The sequence below is a fragment of the Mya arenaria genome, chromosome 8 (genome assembly GCF_026914265.1).
Source record: "Mya arenaria isolate MELC-2E11 chromosome 8, ASM2691426v1".
Lineage (NCBI taxonomy): Eukaryota > Metazoa > Mollusca > Bivalvia > Myida > Myidae > Mya > Mya arenaria.
Window position 1 is genome coordinate 52173752 of NC_069129.1, and position 22942 is coordinate 52196693.

The 22942-nt window shown below is 34.0% G+C and overlaps 1 protein-coding gene across 1 annotated transcript; it reads right to left on the reverse strand.

Moving 5' to 3' along the window:
• Positions 1 to 8862: 8862 nt before the first annotated feature.
• Positions 8863 to 22043, reverse strand: LOC128245100 (uncharacterized). Its single transcript, XM_052963318.1, has 3 exons — positions 21886 to 22043; positions 11656 to 11886; positions 8863 to 9767 (listed from the first exon to the last, which is right to left on the reverse strand). The coding sequence occupies exons 1-3, from the start codon at positions 21941 to 21943 to the stop codon at positions 9400 to 9402; spliced, it is 657 nt and encodes a 218-aa protein (XP_052819278.1). The 5' UTR covers positions 21944 to 22043; the 3' UTR covers positions 8863 to 9399.
• Positions 22044 to 22942: the final 899 nt, after the last annotated feature.

Here is a 22942-nt window from a genome sequence, read left to right on the forward strand (position 1 = left end):
GTATCCTTACTACTATTTACGAGGTCTATCTCGAAGCTTGCCGGGGATGGCCGAGTTGTTTCGATTGACGATTGTATAACGAGGTCTATCTCGAAGCTTGCCGGGGATGGCCGAGTTGTTACGATTGATATCGGACGTGAAAGGTACGTTCATTTTTTTCTTTCTTTTTTTTTTTAAAGTGACACTTATTCAAAATCAATATATACACATGTTAAACAAACATAAATTTTGAGTGATAAACCTTTAACTACTAACAAAGTGATGCATTTATGTATTACTTTTAAAAAGATTGTAACTGTGTATTTAATAGCTGAAAACGCAAAAAAATATTAAATGATTGGTGAATGCTAAAATACTTACTGCGATTAACTAGCGTCTCATAAGGTAGCAATACGAACCGTGTTTTCTGCACCTTTCTTTTAAATTCTAATTTCATAAGCATCATTGTTTTAGACATTTGTTCATCCTTTTTTGGTATATTAAAACACATGTGTTAAATGTGTTTAATCTTATTTAGGGGTAATAGTGCAGCTTCAATCTCTCTGTTCTACATGTTTATAGACTGTTCATTTCATTTTGAGGAACGTAGATCACCACATTCATAGCAATTAACTATCATGTGTATTCCGGTTCTAAGCATTCATGCCGATGTTAATTTTAGTGCCAGTCTCCTAATAAAAATTGTAAATGCTAAAAACAGATAATCTGCAAGTAATTTAAATTTATTTTTATAAAATGTTGTTATAATCTGTATGGTATACTTTAACTGGTAATAATATAAACATGTATACTGCGAGCTTTCTTCTTATGGAATCATAATTCTCCACCACCACACCACTGGCACCGGATTTTCAAACTCATTCATTTTTTTTTTAAATAAAAAAATCTCATAATTCTAAACTAAAAATGATAATATCGAAAATGTGAAAAAACATTGAAAAATATTTTTTTTAATAAATATGCACTTTGTACTGTATATTATACTAGCATGTTAGTGCACCACACCTATATATGACAGCTTATTATACTAAGGCTATCAGTGGTTGCCTTTTTTATAAACATATTACATAACTGATACAAACAATTACAGGTTTGCTTTTATTTTCCAGGGGAGGTAACAATCCTCGTAAACGGAAATGATGTAACGGCAGTCCTTCCGTATCAGGTGCGGATTCTGGAAGGTGGCGGCCTCCACGTGCAGTGCATCCCGAATGCGGGCGCGAGTGAAGTCAGCTGGGAGATCAGACCGGGGTCCTCGGGCGCTCAGACCGTCTACAGCCGCTCCCTGAATATTACGGAAGTAAACCCGCATGACGCCGGTTCTTATACGTGCAATGCTGCCACCTTTTCGAACTCAACCAGTTTGATAAGCCTGGGGTTCACGTTGGAGGTGCTGTACTAACATGCTCCCGTCATTTCCGGTGACATGGCCGTATTCGAGGAGGAAGAGGTCCACCTCGTATGTCACGTGGATGCCTTCCCACAGCCCATCTACCAGTGGAGGTCAGTAGGTTTGAACTCATTTTGGGCTTTACTCCTATAGTACAATCAAGAGATATATTCTTACCAATAAAAGGGTATGTTAAATGGCTATATTCGAAGAAAAAAATTCATCATACATACAAAATAAACTAATAAAGATAAAGATATAAACTACTTGCAATGTTTTTATTTCAGGACTGAGAATGGTATTCCACTCCAGACAGGAAGAAGCCTGCAGACGGTGCCGACCGCGGGTGAGATCTATCCTCTCTCTAACGGGTTCGCTATCGACTACAAATGTGTGGTGTCCGCCACACTCGTACCCAGCTTTAGCCAGGCAATAGGCATCGAACAGGAAGCCATAAAGACAATAACGGTTTACAAACGTGTACGGATTGGAGGCTTCAGTAACACCGGTCGCCTCTTTTCCATTGAAGATGGTGGAAATGTGAACATAACGTGCCTTGCAACCGGAAGTCCACCTCCTTACTTCCGATGGGAGCTCGTAGCCACGGGCGATGTTTGTGGAACAGGGGCAGAACCTCATCAGCGAGCACATCACAAAGGAGATGCAGGGAGAATACAGGTGCCACGCGCTCAACTCTATCCCGTTAAACAACGGCAGTATCCTAATGGATCAAACGCGTATGCCATTGTGGATATCGATGTATACACGCCACTGAATGGCGACACGAGTGGGAAACTAGATACGTCATGTAATGAAACAAATCAGGGACCAGTTACAACTACCCTGTCCGACTCCTCTGATACAGACACACGCTGCGATTGCCATGATTACGACCCACTTCCGATCATTGTTATAGCCTCGGTCGGCTGGGCGTCGTGCCTGGCTGTCACAATTATTCTTATTGTATGCATACTGCAACTGTAAAGAAGGAGGAACACGTCTGATAAACAAAACAAAACATTGTCGATCAAACGCCTAGCGGCACGGACGACAGCACATATCAAAGACCAATGCCGGAAGTTCCTTGCCAGACCTTTCGGCCGCCAGACGGCTTACAGCGCCGGCAGGACGCGAGCTTGAGTCTGTCCGTCACGGGGACTTACCGGGAACCCAACGACGTGGATTGGGGATCAAATTCCGGAGAGACATACGGCTTTCTCCACGGGCGCACACGTGTCTGAGGACGGATATACAAGCCCTTCGCCGGGTGTCTCATACCTACACCCAGTGCGGTGAAATGTTGGGTTTTTCTACATAACCCACCTAAATAAACAAATTATTGGGGGGTTTTTACTGACCTATTTTCGTACCGTTAATAAGCCCTGCCCAGACGATGCGCAACTAAAAGAAGTAGTACATCTATATCATGATATCCGGGCTTGGAAAATCAGCGGGATTGCGAATGTCCGAGTGGTTTGAATGTTCGACATGTACTTGGGAGTGTTCTAATTTAAACATTGATGTGCACTTCCAGAGCCAGTGCAGCTTATCGAAAGTGATATCATAAACATACATAGTCTAACAAAGAATTGCATTGTTTGACTAAACATGTGTTATTATTTTTCAATACAGAAATATTTTTACGCTTAATAGGCAACGAAACGCCATGTGCTGTTTTATTAGATTTATTGTAGAGCTTTAATATATATTGTATGACCAACAGAAAATGAGTTCTTGAGAACATTTATTTAGACTATTATGATCGACGTTGAAGGTAGTAAGCCAGTTTGCCTGAGATTCGAAACTAAATGCTTTTATCAAATATAAAAAGAAAAACATCTACTTTAATTAAATATCATTAAACAATTAATGTTTAACAACTAATAGTACAAACTAAAACATAAAATTACTCTTCATACTACTCTCATTTCACAAGTAAAAAATTCCTTCTTTATATAGTTGGTCAGCAATTGGTCAGCAGTATCCCTCTATATCGTTATCATCAGCTGATTGTTCAGCACTTTAGCTCTACCCCAAGTGACGTATCATTTGGAATTATTCGGCCATTTCCTATCGAAAACAACCTCGGATGAATATGGACGGTTTACAATGTAAAACAACTTAACAGTTTAACTACGCTCCAAGTAGATCGCGTAGTGATTTCAGTTTAACATTTAATATTGATGACTTATCTCTTTGGAATTTTAATTTTGTTTTCAATTATACACTTCACTGGCAATCAATTTAAATTAAGATATACAAATATTTGATAATAACTACATTTAATTAATAATAGCATTCAAAATCTTACAAACTAATTCTACGATGTACATCCCAGGCTGTTTTCGATAATGACCGAGGAGTTCGGTCCGTGTATATACCGTCTTTTCGTTTTTCGTTTTTTTTTACAATTGAAAGTAAAAAAACGAAAAAGGAACATACATATCCTTTTTCTTTTTTTTAATGATTGAAGATAAAACCAAAATTGATAGATTTTTCCTTTTCCGTTTTTTAAATATTATCACGGAATACAAAACAAGGAAACTATTTATTTATACCGTTTTCGGTTTTTTCGTGTAACAAAATGTAAAATGAAAAACGAAAAACAAGTTATCCTGTGTATACCGTTTTTCGTTTTTCATTTTTAATGATTAAAAGTAAAAATCGAAAAAGGAACATTCAATTCATTTTTCGTTTTTCTTATGACTGAATACAAAACCAAAATCGATAGCCTATTTCTTTTCCATGAATTCAATTTTACTAACAGAAATCAAGACAAGAAATTGATTCATGATCCGTGTATAAAAGATTGCTGACAAAACATTAGATTGCAGATTTTTATATTTAAGTTTAAAAAATGATGTTTTATGCATTTTTTTTAAACCGTTAGTAACGGTTTTAGCCAAAAACATTAATTTTGGAACGGAAATATGAAAGTCTGTGATCTGATCCTTTGTCAGCAGTCTTTTTATCACTGGTTTGCAGATATTTACGCAAACATTTGGGCATTCCTAAAGAAAAAAAGAAAAAAATGTTGTAGAAACGGTAAATCTGGGAGTGCAGCTTTAATGCTCGAGTTTGTCAAAGATCAGACCTTGTTATTGATTTACAACGTTTTGTTGATTTACCATTGGATGTGTTTGATTTACCATTGGATGTGTTTGATTTACCATTGGGTGTGTTTGATTTACCATTGGATGTGTTTGATTTACAACGTTTTGTTGATTTACCATTGGATGTGTTTGATGTAAATAATTTACCGAAACGTATTGCATATGATTATAACTCTAATACATTCAGTATTAGGTTGTTGACCTTATACAAATAATGTAGTGGCTGTATTGTATATGAGCGTATTGAGCCAGGGGTAGTATTCAATATTCAACTTAAGTTAATCTTATGGTCATACATCTTGACTTCATTCACTCTATTGGTCAGTTATTAAAAACAAACAATCCGATTCGCTACATCGTTCTTAGATCAAATTAAGAACAATATTGAATACCAGCCCAGGCCTTTTTACTTGTTATAAATTGTGTAGAAGAAGAGTTTGTGTTAGCGTTGTAGATAATGTGCTAGCTGATAATAATGTATTTTCAGTGTAAGACACTATGCTTGTTCATGATATGACTGATTTTCGGACCATTGTCCTTTTGAATTTAAAATGACTTTTAATAAACTATAGCGTGCTAGTGAGCGTGTAAAGGTTCAACAAAATAATCTGGGATGAGAAAAGCAGACTGGTAAATTATGAGTAATGATAAATTATTTGCCAATAAAGATTGTTTTGATATTATTATTGAGTAACGAAACGGATTAAAATTCTTCAATAGATAATTTATTAGATATAATTGATGATATTTCTAATCAATAACATGGCAAAACATTTCCTGCAAAGGAAAAATCAGCTACCATAAAAAAATCAAGCTGGTTTAACATTGAGTGTAAAATAGCCTAATAGAGTTTCTATCGCTGTAAGAGAACATTTCCTTTTGACCAAAATGATGCGAAATATTTTCCTGCCAAACGTTAATACAACAATATTAAAGAAAGAAACTCTTTGTGCTCATTATGCAAATTGAATTCGCGTAAGGTATGGAAGTTTATTAAGAAGAAAATTAAACCAAATGTCAACAATGTAGATATTACTGAATTTGTAAATCATGTTAGTAAATCATGTTAGGAATATGACAATTATAGCAAAAGTTATATATCGCATTGAATGAAATAAGCTTCACTACTAGTCCTACTATTAAAATCGCCCGACAAAATATTTTCCCACGTTGACTAAACAATAAAATATCTTGTTCTAACTGGTTAAAAATGTCAACATTATACATGTTATAAACCGCAGATGACTCCGGGGCAATGTATGTAAAGCAAATATATAGATCACCATCAATATGAAGAAAAAAATCTTCCACCTCAGATAAGTAGATCCAAAAATTTGGCCATGCTGGAAATTCTTATCTTGCCCACAGGCAAAGATAAAACAAGTACCCGTATGGAACTCCTTTTTTTATTGTCATCACACAATTACATCCCTTGTTGAAGACCGCCGTTTTTAGCATCATGGAAACCTTGTCTAGTGGAAATATTTAAAATCCAAATTAAATATTTCAAATGGCACCATAAAAAAGTTTTCACGCTCCATTCAAGAAATAATGCGGCATTCTCCTCAAATCTATTTAAAGAAGGATTGTACTATTTACATAATCTGAATCACTGAATATCCATGACAACCACGAATTATCACATATCTTTACGCACATTATTTTCACAACGCACAAGAGAGTTCCAGCGACAAAACACATTTTTTATTTTGTTTAATTTTGGTGGGAGAAAAGGCATCTACCATAGCCGCTCGTGTAAGATAGGTTCGCGCAGGGTGAACCTCGTTTTCGCCAAAACACCCTACGCTCGGGTTGGGTTTGGATCTTACACCCTCGGCCACTATAGATACTTATAATCTAGTCTTATCCAAACAGTACAATCATTTGTATTTTTTACTAATTGCACATCATTTCGAATGTCATCTTTAATATAAACTACAATTTCACAACTGGATCGTTTCGCCCGTCGATTTCGATATTTACGATATGAATGGAAATGTTTAACATATCCACTTTATCAATAATAGAGTTTTTATTAGTCAATGACTCGCTTAAACATATAATGTTATATTTACAAATGATATGAACAAAACTACTAGAAGATTTTTTCTGAAGTGTAAGGCCTTCTACATTCCAAGATATTCACTTTAGCACACTCTCTCTAGCGTCCTAAAAGGGTCCGCGGTAAAGCTGGTTATAAATGAACAGTTTATCGACCTTAATTTAGGCTACTTTTCCGTGCTTCCGGACCTGAAGCATGATGGGTTTCAATTTCCTGCGATGCTCGCCGACCACTGTCGGAAAACTTTTCCGATATCCCGTAACTTATCCCCTTCAGTTCCTTCGCCACACGGCGTGTCTTTTCGCGATCGGGGAGGTCGATGGTTTTGGCCACAGTCGGTCTGGTCTTGTCGGACAAATAGGGACCGATCCGGTGCGCCCGCTGCAGATGTATTTGTTAAGTAGCGTTTTATATTTTTAGTTTGTCTTGTATGAACTGTAATATTTTTTGGTCACAGTTTTCGTCTTTTCCTCTGGTAATTTATGGAATAGTAAATTGTCACGCATACTGCGGCATCTAAGGTCCTGGATGTTTGCTTTTAGGGCTGTTTCAATGGCACTGTGCTCACATTTAAACTTTTTCCAATTTTTGTACTATAACTATATGTCTTTGTGCTGTTTATTTATTTCCGACAATGTTTGGCTATCAAACTCTTGTGAACATTATAGCTACAATATTCTCGTTAACATTACGAAATCAAATAAATAATTGGTGTGAAATTGAAAATGAATTTAACTATGCTTAGTTTGGATTTAAAGACAATTGTAGTACAGTTGATTGTATTTTTATGTTATATTCTGTTAGACAAAATGTGTTAGCAAAAAAAATGAAGTTTAATTGTGCTCTTATTGATTATGAAAAGGCATTTGATAAGGTGATTCATGATGCGCTTAGATTAAATTAGTACAATCGAGCATTAGTAGCAAAATGTTAATTATGTTAAATCAGACGTTATGTCCGAAATAATGTTTCATTCAATAAGATGGCAGTACTTTTAAAAGTGTCCGTAAATTTCTTTTAGTAAACCCACACGAACAACATCATCTGTGGCACTTTCGGTCCTTTTATTTTGGGATGAATGCATGTTGTTGTTTTTTTCAATAGATTTGATGGAGCTATCAAACCACTGTTAATGCAGTTGTTGCAATAAGATAAGTTTGCCAAGTATAAAAAGTTATTTTATTGATTCAAGACATTTGAGAAATAAAGTTTTATCACTTGATGTCTGTTTGTAATTTTAAAGAAACACTTTGACTATGTGTGTTTTTTTTCTATACAAGATATTGTCACACTTACACTAATTCGTTGCTAGGAATTTGGTTGAAGAAAAAATGATTAAAAATAGCTTTTTGTCTACCCCAAAATTGCATATAACTTTCACCAGCTCCAGAGCAGCCACAAAATATTGCTGTTTGAATATTAGTGTCAAACATTTTGGTAAACAATAACACATTTATTGCACTTAATGGAATTTTATCTTTACACGTTTTCATATCCCTATCAACGCAATTCTTCGAAATACCGTTTTATTGCGGTAAAATGATGGTGGTCCTCCTAATGCGAAGAGACAACAACCAGTATAATGCACAAAGCAGCACCCTTGATCAGAAGGAATCATCAGTTTCGATGTCTGGCCTTATAAAACTTGAGCATGTTCTTTCAGGATCAAATTCAAGTAAACATTAATTTCTATGGTAGTCTATTACTATCATCGTTGTAAAGCAGTGAAAGATAGAAACGAAAGAACTACTTTCTTATTTGTTTTGGATGTGCAGAATGAACAGGTAATGACAACATCATTAATATAACCACATTTAAGCACATTTGATTCTATATACGTTTACTTTTTATCACGTACATAGACCAAAAAGAAAATATGAAGTCATATACGCTGTTTCCAATTTCCATTTTGCACATGATCCCCTGAAAGATTTCTTTATCATTCGATATCTGTCAATTAAATATAAGTGAAACTCGTAATTTTGGATCGCGCTTCTGGCACTATAAGATTTTTTTAAATAAATTTTGTAATATTTTTTTAGCGAAAAGGCTTATTCTATAGGTGTGTTCAGTGATCCCCATGAAAAATCAAAATTAAAGAAATATTTTTTACTTAACTAAATATCCCACTGTTTGTTGTCAGATAACCTAATTAAGATATCCTGCAATTTGCAAGACATTTAATCCGTCTATTTTGAAGATTTATTATATGTTATATGTTATATAAAGCTCTGGACAAAACATTGACCTTCATCAGTATAACAAGGATTCTTTTTAACACAAACTCGTCTTTTTATTTTAACATTTAATAACATTTAATAAAAAAGTACATAAAATATCTGGGATATTGGTCTAAAGAACTACAAATAGTATTGTCCGAATACAATAAAACAAACAAACAAAGCAATATACGCGTTTCATGGCGACTAATCCTACAATAAGCTTGCAACCTGTACAAAATTACAAAAGCAGGAATTGTTTTCTTTTGTTTTTGTTTCATGTTCTATTATCTGGATTTATATTCAACGCACTTTTTTGAAAGATAACTTTGGAGAACATTTATATGACCTTTTTCAGAGCGAATTGGAAGCACTTTAAACCGAAAAACGTCTTAGTTCCGTAACCAGAATGCAAATACACATGTAGTACAAAATATACTCGGTCATTTTAATCTGAAATATAACAAAGAGTATTGACCAAGTAAACCTAAAACGAATAATCAAAGGAACAAATACATGTAAGGTTATCTAAAAAAACGTCTTAACATACAGTTTGGTGATTGCTGAAAAGCAGGAATTAATTGCTTTACTGGATTTACACATTCTTCTATTGATTTACACAAGATACGAAGCAATTAACAAAACCGCAACTGATGGCATCAACATGATCGTGGATGAACCGCTTGTTGGTTCCGTGGTGGTCGTGATGGTGGATGCATCCGTGATCGATGAACCGCTTGTTGGTTTCGTGGTGGTCTTTATGATGGCTGCTGCGGTAGTAGGGAAAATACCAGTTGATGAGGTGCATAAGTCGCCATTATATTCGACGGAATCAAATGTTGTGGTAAGCGACTCGAGTGACTGTATGAATTCGGCCTGACTCTCGGCGTCTAAAAGTGTATCTATTTTGCGGCAGTTGTCCTCGGTGTCTTCCAGCGACGCGCTACACCCACGCACAACTATCAATATCCTCATCCCGGTATCTGAAACATGAATGTTTGACTATGGTACTTCCAAATTAATTGTTAATGGACTCACAATTCATCTTTTAATTGTACATGTATAGATGAGATTTAAGTAAAATGTCTTTAATGTTGGAATAAGCATTATTTATATTATAAAATCAAATTTAACTAGACATATTCATATAAGATATCGTACCGATTGGGTAGATATCAACATTAATACCACCATACTGTTATGTAAACTGTTGGAGATTGGGAGTTATAGCGTTGAAAAGCTGTTTTATATTGACCTTCATCATTTCTAAACTAGATAGTGAAGGCCAATTAATTTTTTGAAGTAGTATCTTTTGCAATGACAAAACATCATTCGGAAATATATACGTAATAAAATTGTCTGTGAAAGTGTTAATCCATTGAACGTTACATTAACATGGCAGTACTATAAGTATCTTCCATGCCCGAGAGTGTAAGATAGGTTCATTCCGACCCAAGCGTAGGGTGCTTTGCCGAAACGAGGTTTACCGAGTTTCCGCAAAACACCCTGCGTGAGGGTCGGGATGAAACTATCTTACACGAGCGGCTATGGTAGATGCTTTTTCTCCCACCTCAGTTAAACAAAATTAATTAAAAATGTATTTTTTGCTGGAACTCTTTTGTGATTAGTGAAAATAATTGCGTATGGATATGCGATAGCACGTGTTTGTCATGGATACGCGCGCAGTGATCCAGTTAATGTTAATTGTCAAATCGGTCTTTTTAAATAGTTCTAAATGAAGCATTATTTCTTGAATGGTGCGTGAAAACTGTTTTATAGTGACATTTGAAGCGTGAAATAATTAATTAGCGTTCTAAATATTTCCATAAGAAAAGATTTCCTTGATGCTACTGACAGTCCAGTCTTCAACAAGGGAGGTTATTACAATGTGGTGACCTTTAAAAAGGAGTTCCATACGGGCATTTTATCTTCGCCCGTGGGCAAGATAAGAATATCTAGCATGGTTAAATTATTGGATCTACTTATCTGAGGTGGGAGAAATATATATATCATATGGCGGCATGTGTGACATTGATATTGTCAACCCGAGAGCTGAATGTCACCCGAGGCGTTAGCCAAACAAAATAAATTTCATAGTATAAATTATAAATTACATAATGGTTTTAAAATAAATTTAATTAAACAAGTTTAAGAAGGAAAACAAAATATAACATTATAAAGTATTTATATCTAGAACAAAATTCCACCGTTAATTATGCTAAATTCCTTCAAAAAGCAGTTGTCTGATGTTTTTTTGTACACATTGAATAGTGACGTCACCACTAAATGTGTATAAGGGAGGCAATCACGTCATAATTTAGCTAGAATATTGAAGCATTTATTTGCCCTTATATGACATTCAAAATGTCACTGCGGTCACATGACCTTACAGTGAATTTTTGCTTGGTCACGTGTCAAAAAAGTTTAAAATGTTTTTGATAGTCACAAGGTCTCTTTTTCGGGAAATGGGATTTTACCATTGAAGACAAAAGTGAGGTATAATAATTATAAATATACGTGTCATAAGGCCCTCTTTCTGGTAAGCAGGTTTCTTACACATGACAAAGCTACTCACGGGAGTCAGGTGCCTGTTTTAACAAAAGCTTAGGCAACTAAGTCTAAGCTGAAATGTACTTATCTCAAATGTTCAGGTGTTTGTCGTGTATTTGCGTGAACTCAATTTTAGAATTAGAACGTGTAAAAATATGGACGCACAGTTAAGAAAAAAGAGTAAAATCCACGGACTTCCCATTAGGAGGTTCCTATATTTTTGGATGTTGAAAGTTACGACTAAGATTCTTTCATAAAACAGGCCGAAGAAGAAACGAATTTGCCAAGGATTCATGTTCTACATGCTTTTTTACTACGTACCCGGCAGATTAGCGGCTGTGAACCCCATACACGTCATGGAAAATGTAAAGCTAGTACAGGTGTCCTTTGAACCTTGAGCAGCAACTGCGCATGTCTCTGTCGGGGCTGTGTTACTAGCACATGACTCGCTCCTTAAATAATCCAGGGACGACATCATATCGTTCAGCATACTTTCGATATTGTCCGGCATGTTGATGTATTCGAAACCGATATGCATACAGCTGGAGCATTCTGAAATAGTACAGGTAAAATTCATCATTTACATTCTTCATAAATGGCTATATGCCTCTTGCGGGGATCGAACCCACGACCGCTCGTTCTGCAGGCGGACACTTTACCGCTTCGTTATAAAAGCCAGCTCTATAGCGAGACAGCATAAGCGTTGCGCTATACATATCAAATACCCGGTTGCAATTTTCTTCCTTCATTCTGAAATTTGAACTCATGATATATTCAATTTGACATATTCCCTGTTTTGTCAAAATTATTTCTTAATTCTTTGACACATGTTTCATGCTTATTCCAGACTGTAGAGGCATTCATTCCGTTTATATCACCTTTCATTCCTCCATTTCGGAAGAATGTGATAAACTGTTAAACAATATCAGTATCTATCATGTGTTTCCGTTACGGATAGAAAAATCTGACCCGAGAGCACGCGTGTAAGCCGGTAACGAGGGAAAATTGACGTAAAATCCGCATTTTTGGTGCACATTTCACCAAAAAGCGCTTGCGACGTTGTTTCTTCACGTCATAAACCGCAGTTATTTTAAATCACAACTGACATAAAACAGTTCTTCGTAAAAACGCGTTTTACGATGATTTATTATCAATTTTAATCAAAAGTCTTGCATACTTATATATTTGGTTGGGCTTAATTGAAATGGCATTATATACTTTGCATAAACCATACAATAAAAGAAATAAGAAGTGGCGCGTTGTTGCGCGTGACTCATCTTACATGTGGGTGTAAGACTATACGTTTCTTCCATGGCCGAGAGTGAAAGATAGGTTCATCCCGACCCGAGCGTAGGGTGTTTTGCGGAAACGAGGTTTACCGAGTTTCCGCAAAATATCCTGCGCGAGGGTTGGGATGAACATATCTTACACGAGCGGCTATGGTAGATGCTTTTTCTCCCAGTTAAACAAAATTAAAGTGACACTCTTATTCAAAATCAATACATACGCTTGTAGAACAAACCTTAAATTTGACTGATAAAACTTTAACTGCTTACTAAAAAATGCATATATATGGAAAATATTAATTTATGATAACAAGGTTATTACCGTGTATTTAATAGCAAAAAGCGCAAAAATATTGAATGATTGGTGAATGCTAAAAGATTTACTGTGGTCTGCTATAGTCTCATAAGGTATAAATACCGTGTGTTATGCTCATTTCTTTTTCAAATTAAACTGTGTATCCTTCATAAGAACCTTTATTTTCGACATGTATTCATCCTTATTGGAATATTTAAACAATATTATTAATTTTGGTAAATCTTATCTGGGAGTAAGAGTGCATCTTAAAGTAAAAATGTATTTTTTTTGCTGGTGAACTCTTTTGTGCGTAGTGAAAATAAATGCGTATAGATATGTGATAATTCGTGGTTGTCATGGATTTGTGCGCAGTGATTCATATTATGTTAATAGTGAAATCGGTCTTGAAATAGTTCTGAGGAGAGTGAATCATTATTTCTTGAAAAGTGCGTGAAAACTTTTTTATGGTGAAATTTGAAGCGAGAAATAATTAATAAGCTTTCTAAATATTGTACCAAGACAAGGTTTCTATGATGCAACAGACGGCGGTCTTCAACAAGGGAGCTAATTACAATGTGATGACCATTAAAAAGGAGTTCCATACGGGTAGTTGTTTGATCTTTGCCCGTAGGCGAAATAAGAATTTCTAGCATGGTTACATTTTTGGATCTACTTATCTGAGGTGGGAAAAGAGTTTTAAAACCGTAAATCGGAATCTACCATCGGCAAATTGACATTACATTTTTTAACTTTAATTTTAACGAATTAATGCGCGCACGGGCGTATCAATTCCAGCGCTGTTAGAACTGCGGTGGTCAATGACATTACTTACATTACCAATCTGCTCTAATATCTGCTCTACGGAGCTCAAACGTAGCTCTGTAATGAGAACGTTTTACTTCTACTGTTACTAAGGAAACATCTTTGAACACCTTTTATTGTAATTATATTAGATAACTTCACTTACTTTCACAACTTGATATATCACATGGACTATTGAATGTTTCTTCATGAATAAGTCTTAGGATTTATTTTGTGTATTAACTATTAAACTTAAATGTGGAATTAATAAAGAACCAACTTTTAACATCTTAATTGGACTTGGACTTGATTTGTCAATCAAACTCAAAGATTAAACATAATCTGAATTAAAGCAGGGACTCGCAATAGTCTAAAATAATAGACGTGTTATACGGGATTCTGCCAATCCCTAACGTCTAAACGGGAATGTGCAAAAAACTGGGGGGGGGGGGGGGTAAATATATTGAAATTGTTTTAAGTGAAGTATTTTATGGTTGAAATTGATAATAAAGAGTTATATTCATATTTTACCATGTAAGTGAAATGTTATTTTGCACTAAACAAGCATTTAATGCATTAAAACAAGTTGTTTACCTTTCCAATAAAACGAAAGTTGACTGACACAGACAACAATTTTGCGAAGGGGAACAACTCGATACAATCGTAATAACTCGGCCTCCTCCGACAAAGCTTCGAGATAGACCTCGTATACAATCGTACCAACTCGGCCATGGCCGAAATGTTCCGAGCGATTTAAAACTGTGCCCAAAAGCCTTGCAGCCAGGTGCCCTTCATGTATATATCGTTATGTTTTGACAGAATGAAATGAAGAAAAGCCGTCAAACTCATAATTATAAGTTGGATATTTATTTTTTTGTGTACGGAACTAATATAAAATAACATTATCTGGTAATATTTCTTGTTGTTATTATATTTTATAGACGCTATATGCTTTAACCCGGAATCCTGATCGGAACAACTACCCACTTTTGATACTAAACAATTTGTACGTGAAGGATTTGCCATATCAAAAATCTAAAAATCCGTCAACGTACAAATATTTGGACTAGGACTCGCAATTGTGTCAGTTAATTCCCCAAATTAATGGCCATCTGCACATGCCCCTCAGACAGTGTGACTCATGCTCGGTGACCCACATTCTATACTGGAGTTGTTGGCGCCGCACTGGAGTGCGCGCCTATTATGGAAAGGGAATTTATTTTAGTTAGTGGTAGGAGCGGTTTTTAAGTTGGGTTTTACTGTTATTTTATTATGATTAAAAAATGCAAATGGATGGCGATTGCATGGGTGTTAAAAATGCTATTTATGGTTGAATAGATTGTCTTCAATTTATCTTCAAAACATTATATCGGAAGAAGGACAAATAAGTTTAATAACTGTTCCCGTTTCGTTTACGTTTTCCGATTGGTTAACTGTAATATCATGTGCCGGAAATGTAAATATTCGGAGGAGTTCCGAATGAAATGTAAAATGTGTGGACCGTTAATTATGTGAATGGGAATAATTATGTTTTATGTTGTTTTGTTATGTTTACTGCATTAATAAACCATGAGGTAAGCTGTTTTCTTTAATTTAATCGATATTGGAATTAAATGTTCACCTAACTTTATTTGTTAATGTGTTGAAAGTGACATTAGTAAAATTTTATTACGATTGCCCCCGAGTTGTTTTATTTTTAGAACACTACACATATCCGGATGTTGCTATTTTTAGAACCAGAAGGTATTTCCCCGCTATTCATAGGTCAATAATGGAATTTCTACATCGTCGATTTATGGTTGGAAACTCGGTGAAGTTTTGTCATGAATATACGTTTAAAATAAGTAAACACTAAAAGTGCACACTGACAGTTGATTACGATACATTTAACAATTTGAGTCATTACAATAAAACATGGATTATAAGTGAATTATACGCGTAAGAGAAGATTTTCTGTCGAAAAAACTAATGTCAACAATCAGCATGGAACTGGGATATTCGTATCAAAGGGCTGTTCATGTAAGTATCCTTGAGTAGTTATGTAAGTTTATGTGTTCAATTTTTTTTTTTTTTAATTTCTTTGGAATTCTTAAATCATTTTTATTTGCTAAATGTTAAGACAGCATTTTAATATTTCTACATGTTCTATAAATATACATGTTACATTCTTTTCATCTACTTATAATGCACCAGTCAATTGTAACCATGCCCCCCCCCCAGGTCCGAGGAATAGCTTGGACATTGACTTTCTGTCCAGCCAACCCCGGGTAAAATCCTCGTCCTGCGGGGACGAACTGATGGTCAAATCCTCGCCATATGCCCCGTACCACAGGGAGCCTAGGTAAGGCATATTCCCTGCTATATTTTGTTCAAAGACAAAACCACCGCATTCAACCGGCACTGCGAGGCCACCTGAAAGGTAAAAACACAGCCCATTTCCCCGGCTTTCCCTTGCATATCCCCAGACCTGGGGGGCCGTGGTTACAATTGACTGGTGCATTATGTACATGTTACATATTTTTAAATGTACTTATGTACATCATTTATATATATGATATGAGTATGTAATCTTTTATTTGATTGTTTTATCTTAGAAAAATATTAGACTTAAAAATACCCATTATTTGTTTACAAACTGCATATTTTCAAAATAAACCTGTATTAAAAGATGTACATGGTTTCGGGCTGGAAGCCACAACAGCTTGGACACAAGCGACAATCATTTGCTTGGTGTAGGTCTCGTTGAACGCCATACTGTTGTGAATCATTATCAACCAAATGCACAACAACTACACATTTGTGCCTACCAACCCTTACTCTTGGCTAAAACGGATATTAGTGCAGAATGTATAATTAATACATGTGCATTTGTATTTTACGGTTGTAGTTTCTGTTGGTTGATAATCAGAAGACTAATTTCTTTCAGGCAGGAAATACTGAATATTACTATTATATGACGAATTCCAGCCTGCATTAAATACTTTGTTGGATCATTGAGACAGATTTGACATCCATGTCTATCCACAAGCCAGTCACATCTGATAGAGATGATGTGAGTATTTCATATAAAACATATTTGAGTTGGTGTTTGTTGTTTTATAAACTCACTGTTTTCAATAATCCAGTGGTGGTGGTGGTGGTGGTGATGGTGGTGGTGATGATGAATTTTATTGATAAATTTAGTAATTTTCTTTATATTATATACATGTATGTATCAGCTTATTGTTGTTGTTTTTAAATAATGTTGAGAAATATTAAACTGTTGATATTTTATTTTGTATATGTATGGCAGTATTATTATCTATACAAATTAGTTAAAAAGTACTTTTTTTCTTTTACAGCACTAAACATAGATGAGTAAAGTGCCTGAAGGGGCATGAAAACCAAATCAGCATTGACTCAGCATTGAGTAATTTTCATCTGTGCTCACACTACAAGTACAAACGCATGGGAACAAACCAAACTTCAAATGTTGAAGAGTGAAGAATCATTGTGAAAATTTCTAAATTTTAGAATACCATTGACTAAATAAAACAAATAGACATCGATTACCAACAGACACTGTTTACATGTTATAATATTAAAAAGACATTAGTTGAGAACTTTCACTCTGACATTTTTGGAGGGGCATTACCGCCTACTTAGTGTTCTTGTTTCTTTACATATTTTAATTTAAAAATACATTCATTGTTTTTAAATCTGAATTCTGAGTTAGTATCACAAGTAAAATTCATTTATTTGAATGATTACATTTTATGAATAAGTCCAATTAAGCTTTTTACAAGAAAAAGGTTGATTTTTAAGCATTTTATTTGTTATAAAAATGTATAGTTACATGACATTATGTATATTTCCTTCAAAACTGAACGGTAAACTGTCATAAATTGTCTTTTAAATTGTTCATTAGACATCATAGAAAATATTTAAAATGATTTCAGCAGGTTGTCTTGTTATTAACTGTTCTTTATGAATTTATAAAACTGCTATATATTTTCAAACATCGAAATACTGCTCTGTTCCGAAGACTCACAAGATCAATCAAAATGATTTTTTTCCATGTGTATCAATAATACGTTCGGTTGAACTTTATTTTTCTGTTAACTGAAGTTTATTTTACCAGAAACTGTTGTATTTATTTCATAATCTCTGATAATGTGAAAAAATCAAATATAGACAAATTTTTGTTTTCATTTTTCAAAATGGGTTGATAGATGTCAACAATAATGTTTCTAATGAAGGATCTTGAGTTCAATTTGCTAATTAATAAGAATGAACATAAAACATGGTATTTCTGCCTTGTGATACTATAGTAGACCACAGTAAATCTTTTAGCAATCACCAATCATTTAATATTTGTCATGCTTTCTGCTATTATAAACAGGGTGACAAGCTTGTTATCAGTAAACAATATTTCAGTAAATGCATTATTTAGTAAGTAGTTATTGTTTTTTCATTCAATTTGATGTGTGTGATATATACAATTATATGTATTGATTTCAAATAAGAGTTTCACTTTAAAGATGCTCATTTAAAGATAATGAACAGACACACAAAAACTAGACACATTTGATACTAATTATACGAATGATTATTGTTTTATATATAGGTGACCTCTGATTTGTTTTGGAGATATTCATAAATGGGTGTTATTCTTTATTGTCTTCAGTTTCTTATACATTTAAGGATTTTTATAATTGCTTTTCTGGTATATATTACAATGTAATTTAATGCAAATGAAAACACACTTTATACTAGACACATTTGATACTAATGATATAAATGATTATTGTTTACATGTACTCTGATTTGTTATGGAGATATTCATAAAGGGGTGTTCTTCATGTTATTATACATTTTGGACTTGATTTGGTATTGCTTTTCTGGTATATATTCATTTAATGCACAAAGAAATTGTTTTAAGTGTTCAGTATCACTTTCACACATTGTTTACTATTATTTTATTTTGCATATTTGGCCTATTTATGCTTATATGTGCATTGTTGTATTTCAAAACCTTTGTGAAAAATAGAAACAGTATTATTTCTTTCATACATAGTCTGATACATATTCAGTTTGAATGCATTATTTATATCATATTTGAAAAAATTGCCATTGTCCAATAAGACACATGCTGTTTTTTGTGTTAATATCAACTAAAAACATCCATTTTCAACTCTTCTATACTATGTAAATGAAGAAGTTAACATAATAACTCCATTGACTAGATTTTTATGCAATTTTACATTACATTTTAGTATTATTAAACAGCTAAAAACAAGGAATGTTATGTTATAAATGCATTTCATCTAGTAAACAATGTTCACTTTTTATATAACAGTTCAATAATTATGTTCTATTTATGTTTGCAACTTTACAGTTCAATAATTATGTTCTATTTATGTTTGCAACTTTCGGACGAAATGATAATGTTTATTAAAGTACTACACAAATTGTTAAATTGTTATTTCATATCACTTATTCTTCCCTACAAGTTGTCATTCCAGCATGGTGACGTTGCCCCCTCCCCCTATATGATTAGAACTGCAGTGTACAGTGTACATGAACATTATTCCCTTTGTATCTTTTCCTGTCCGGAGCATAACTAGAAAACTACTTTTTTTGGAATTTCATTAAACATCATTCAATGGTATTTAGCACAACGAGAGGAAGTGCAGTGCACAATGACTATAGCTGTTTTTAAGCTAATTACATAATTATTTCCCTTTGCCGCTTTTTCTTGACTAGAGCATTACTTTAAAACTACTTATGGTATTGAAATAAAACTTGGTATATGGGTATGTGGTAATGACAAAAAGTATAGCGCACAAGCACCCTAATTCTGTCGTGTTCATTAATGTACCCCACCCCTAATGAAATGTTCAACTTGAAAATCTTGAATTTCAATGCTTTTGCCTATGTTGTCATGCAAAATGCTACAAATATTTTGAGAATTTCATTGATGCGGTTCAATGCACCATAATATGCTTGTTGGCCTTGACATTCCTTGTTTTTCAACATATAACAAGTGCATAAACTATTAAACGGCGCACTTTGATGCTTTGCATCAATGGTCTTTCTTGTATATACTGGCGCGTTTCCGACGCTGCACGACTTAACCGGGGTGCGCGGTTGCACATGTTTATATTTTTGTTTATATTTTGTTCGTGGCTGGGTTACTAGATACTATCGATTATATAGTTAGCATTGTCTTGTGTACAGCTTCAACAAAGTGATGAAGGTTCTGCATGTAGCATTTATCTCTAAATTTCTTCAAAACTTTCTTAAAAACAATAATACCGCAAATTGTCGTGTTTTCTGTTTTAAATAACTAAATTGTGTTTCTATACACGTGTTGGATCAATGTCCGCCATGTTCTTTTGTCAAAGTGAACTCGTTTTCGGATGAAACGAATCGACGAAACCACATCCGGAGTGTTTCGACAGTTACAAAACCAGTTTCAGTATTGGCAAAGCAAACGATAAAACTGGTTTTCACTTTCTTTGAAACTGTCACAAGAAAAATGCAGTTCGTGAAACCAATAATAACTCAAAACTAGTGTATTACCAAGAAAAACGCCCTGAATGTTTTTTTTTTACACGATAACAATTAAAATCAAAGCGCCTAATTTAGTGGAGTTTAGCAAATTTTCCGGAGAACAATAGAGTGATACTCTTAGTATATGTTTAATTCAGAAAAAACATGCTGCTATATACGCTTATATAAATCACGCACACTCTTCGACACAATTCTTTTGAAAAAATATCAACTTTGCATGTCAGTTTTAAGGTCTTATAGTTACTTTAAGGGACAAGTACATGTATACATTACATATGCACTGGCCAAACGGTTCGCAGCGCTTTGGAATGCCTTTTTGAAAGTTCCATTTTAATATTAAAAAAATAAAAATACGTTAAACGTAATTATTGATTATTTACTCAAATAGGACCAAGAAACCCTTACGCCGGGCGGGACTTTGTGATGACGTTTAACTTCTTATCTACAAAGGTGAACATTCATCACCATGACCATTATGATTAGAACAAAGATACTCTTCAAAATGGCGTATATTATTAAAAAACCGGTTAATTTTTCCCAGCTTGATAACAAACGAATATAAGTCATTAACAATGATGGCAATATTGCCAAGTTTCATTTTTTTAATGAAGAATAAATTTCCATAGAGTATTTGCTTTTCGTATATTTTTCTCTATACCAAACGGCTAAATAAATATTTAAATCGCACTGGTTTAAGCTTGAACCATGTAAACAACTTGTTATTTGAATATAACAAAAGATGGAAACTCACCCTATTTAAGTATGACCTTAAAACGCTAGACGAAATAAATCAAGTTTAATGGCGCATGTAACTGTTATGTGATGCCTGACACAATAACAACTATACAAATCGTTGTTGTATCGAACAGAAATGGGTATAAAAGCGTGTTTTGTATCCACAAGGCGTAAAATGAGTTTAGTTTAAGGGTTCTATCTGCAGCTTAATATACATATACAGCATATGTTAAAAATATTTAAAGGTCATAATTTTAAGCCAACCAGGGCAATATTTAATGATCTTCCTAAAGTATCCACTATAAAACTAAGCTTTTTATTCCAACGAGCCATTGGCAATAATGTTATATGTTGATGCCTTGTGATCCCCATGTCATTGTAGTACCATTTGAAAGGGTACTGCTTATTGATAACTTATACGTAAAATGAATCACAGTTGTTCCTTCCCAACCCACTGCATCCCATCAAAAACATCCAAACTGTCTCAAACATGTCCAGATGTTTTAACATCATCATAATATGACATCACATCCAACTTCTTACAGGTTCCCATCCGTGACAAAGTATACATTAATACAAAGACAAACATGGAATTCTGTTGAAAATACGCCTCCACTTTCTATAAACGCAATGACTTAGCCAAAAGTTTGGCCATTCTGACAAACAAATTACTATATTCATTCGTATTAAGGCCACCACTGTAAGAAGAATCAACAATAAAACCCATTCCTCTTCAAATGTACATAAGCTATATATATATATAGACTCACATACTTCGACGATATTGAAAACGGGTGAACTTCACTGAATGCAATTAAGTGTGCACTTATCCTAACCATTATTACGTTAAAGGATATAACTATATCAATATATACATACCCAGAGCAAAACATGGTGAAATCGTGAACAACAACAGCAAACCAATCCTTATGTCCATTTTGAAATGATGCTTAATTGCAAAACCAAATTTATTGCGATGTTTTCTAACTTGTTAAAAGTACCGATGTTCCAGCTATAGATATGTTTGACGGAGTAGTTAAAAGTCGACGCGGAGTCACGCTACAAAGATTTTGGGTTATAAGTATCGGTATTCATTAAATAATTGGTAGGTTTAAGTATCAACTCGACCTGAAAATGAAATCTATGATTAGCTAGTCCGACGAATGAAAAATAATCACAGGAATAGGAAATAATTTATGCCAGAATTAAGCCATATACATGGGCTAATTGTTTCAACTCGGTTCGTTTACACAATAAAACCGGTTAAGCCCAGATTTGGCCACTTTTTATGTCCAAGCTTGATCGGCGGATTTCTGTTCCGTCAAACAACATAATTGCGAGTAAAACTACTCCGTAATTAAAAACCTTAGATAATTTAGATATGATTCAAATATGAAATAAGTGGATAATTTGAATTTAATATAGATGCGCGAAACTGTTTTGTTTATAGACAAAGGAAATATATTATGTTTTCATTTCAATAATATTCTTATCATTTCAACCCAATATATATATATATATATGATTATGTTATATGTATATATATATATATATATATATATATATATATATATATTCATAATTGTAGAGCAACGACGAGCTACCTCTCCTTGTAAAATGAAAGGTACAAATGGTCATCAAATTACTGAAGGTTTTTGAAAATAGGTGAAATACCAATATGACTCGGTAAATAAGCATTACAGAAACAGAAATGTTGTTGATTGCAGTGTAAGATCGTTTTTAATATCACAAGTGATCATAGAAAAAAATAGATTTATTTTTATATGTTTTTCTATGACACTCATGAAATGAAATACGATTTAACTCTGATATCAACAAAAATCATCTTTGTTTTTGTTTGTTTAAGATTTGATCCATCAATTAAACCAATGTTAATACAACTGTTGCCCGTTTTAAACACACACGCAAAAAGCAC

What these genes read in the sequence shown, in the direction of transcription:
- LOC128245100 (XM_052963318.1), bottom strand. Translation starts at nt 21,943, where the DNA reads ATGGACATAAGGATTGGTTTGCTGTTGTTGTTCACGATTTCACCATGT. An exon ending in TTCACCATGTTTTGCTCTGG is followed by an intron (nt 11,887 to 21,885) that starts GTATGTATATAT and finishes GTACTATTTCAG; the next exon opens with AATGCTCCAGCTGTATGCAT. An exon ending in CACAGCCGCTAATCTGCCGG is followed by an intron (nt 9,768 to 11,655) that starts GTACGTAGTAAA and finishes TTCATGTTTCAG; the next exon opens with ATACCGGGATGAGGATATTG.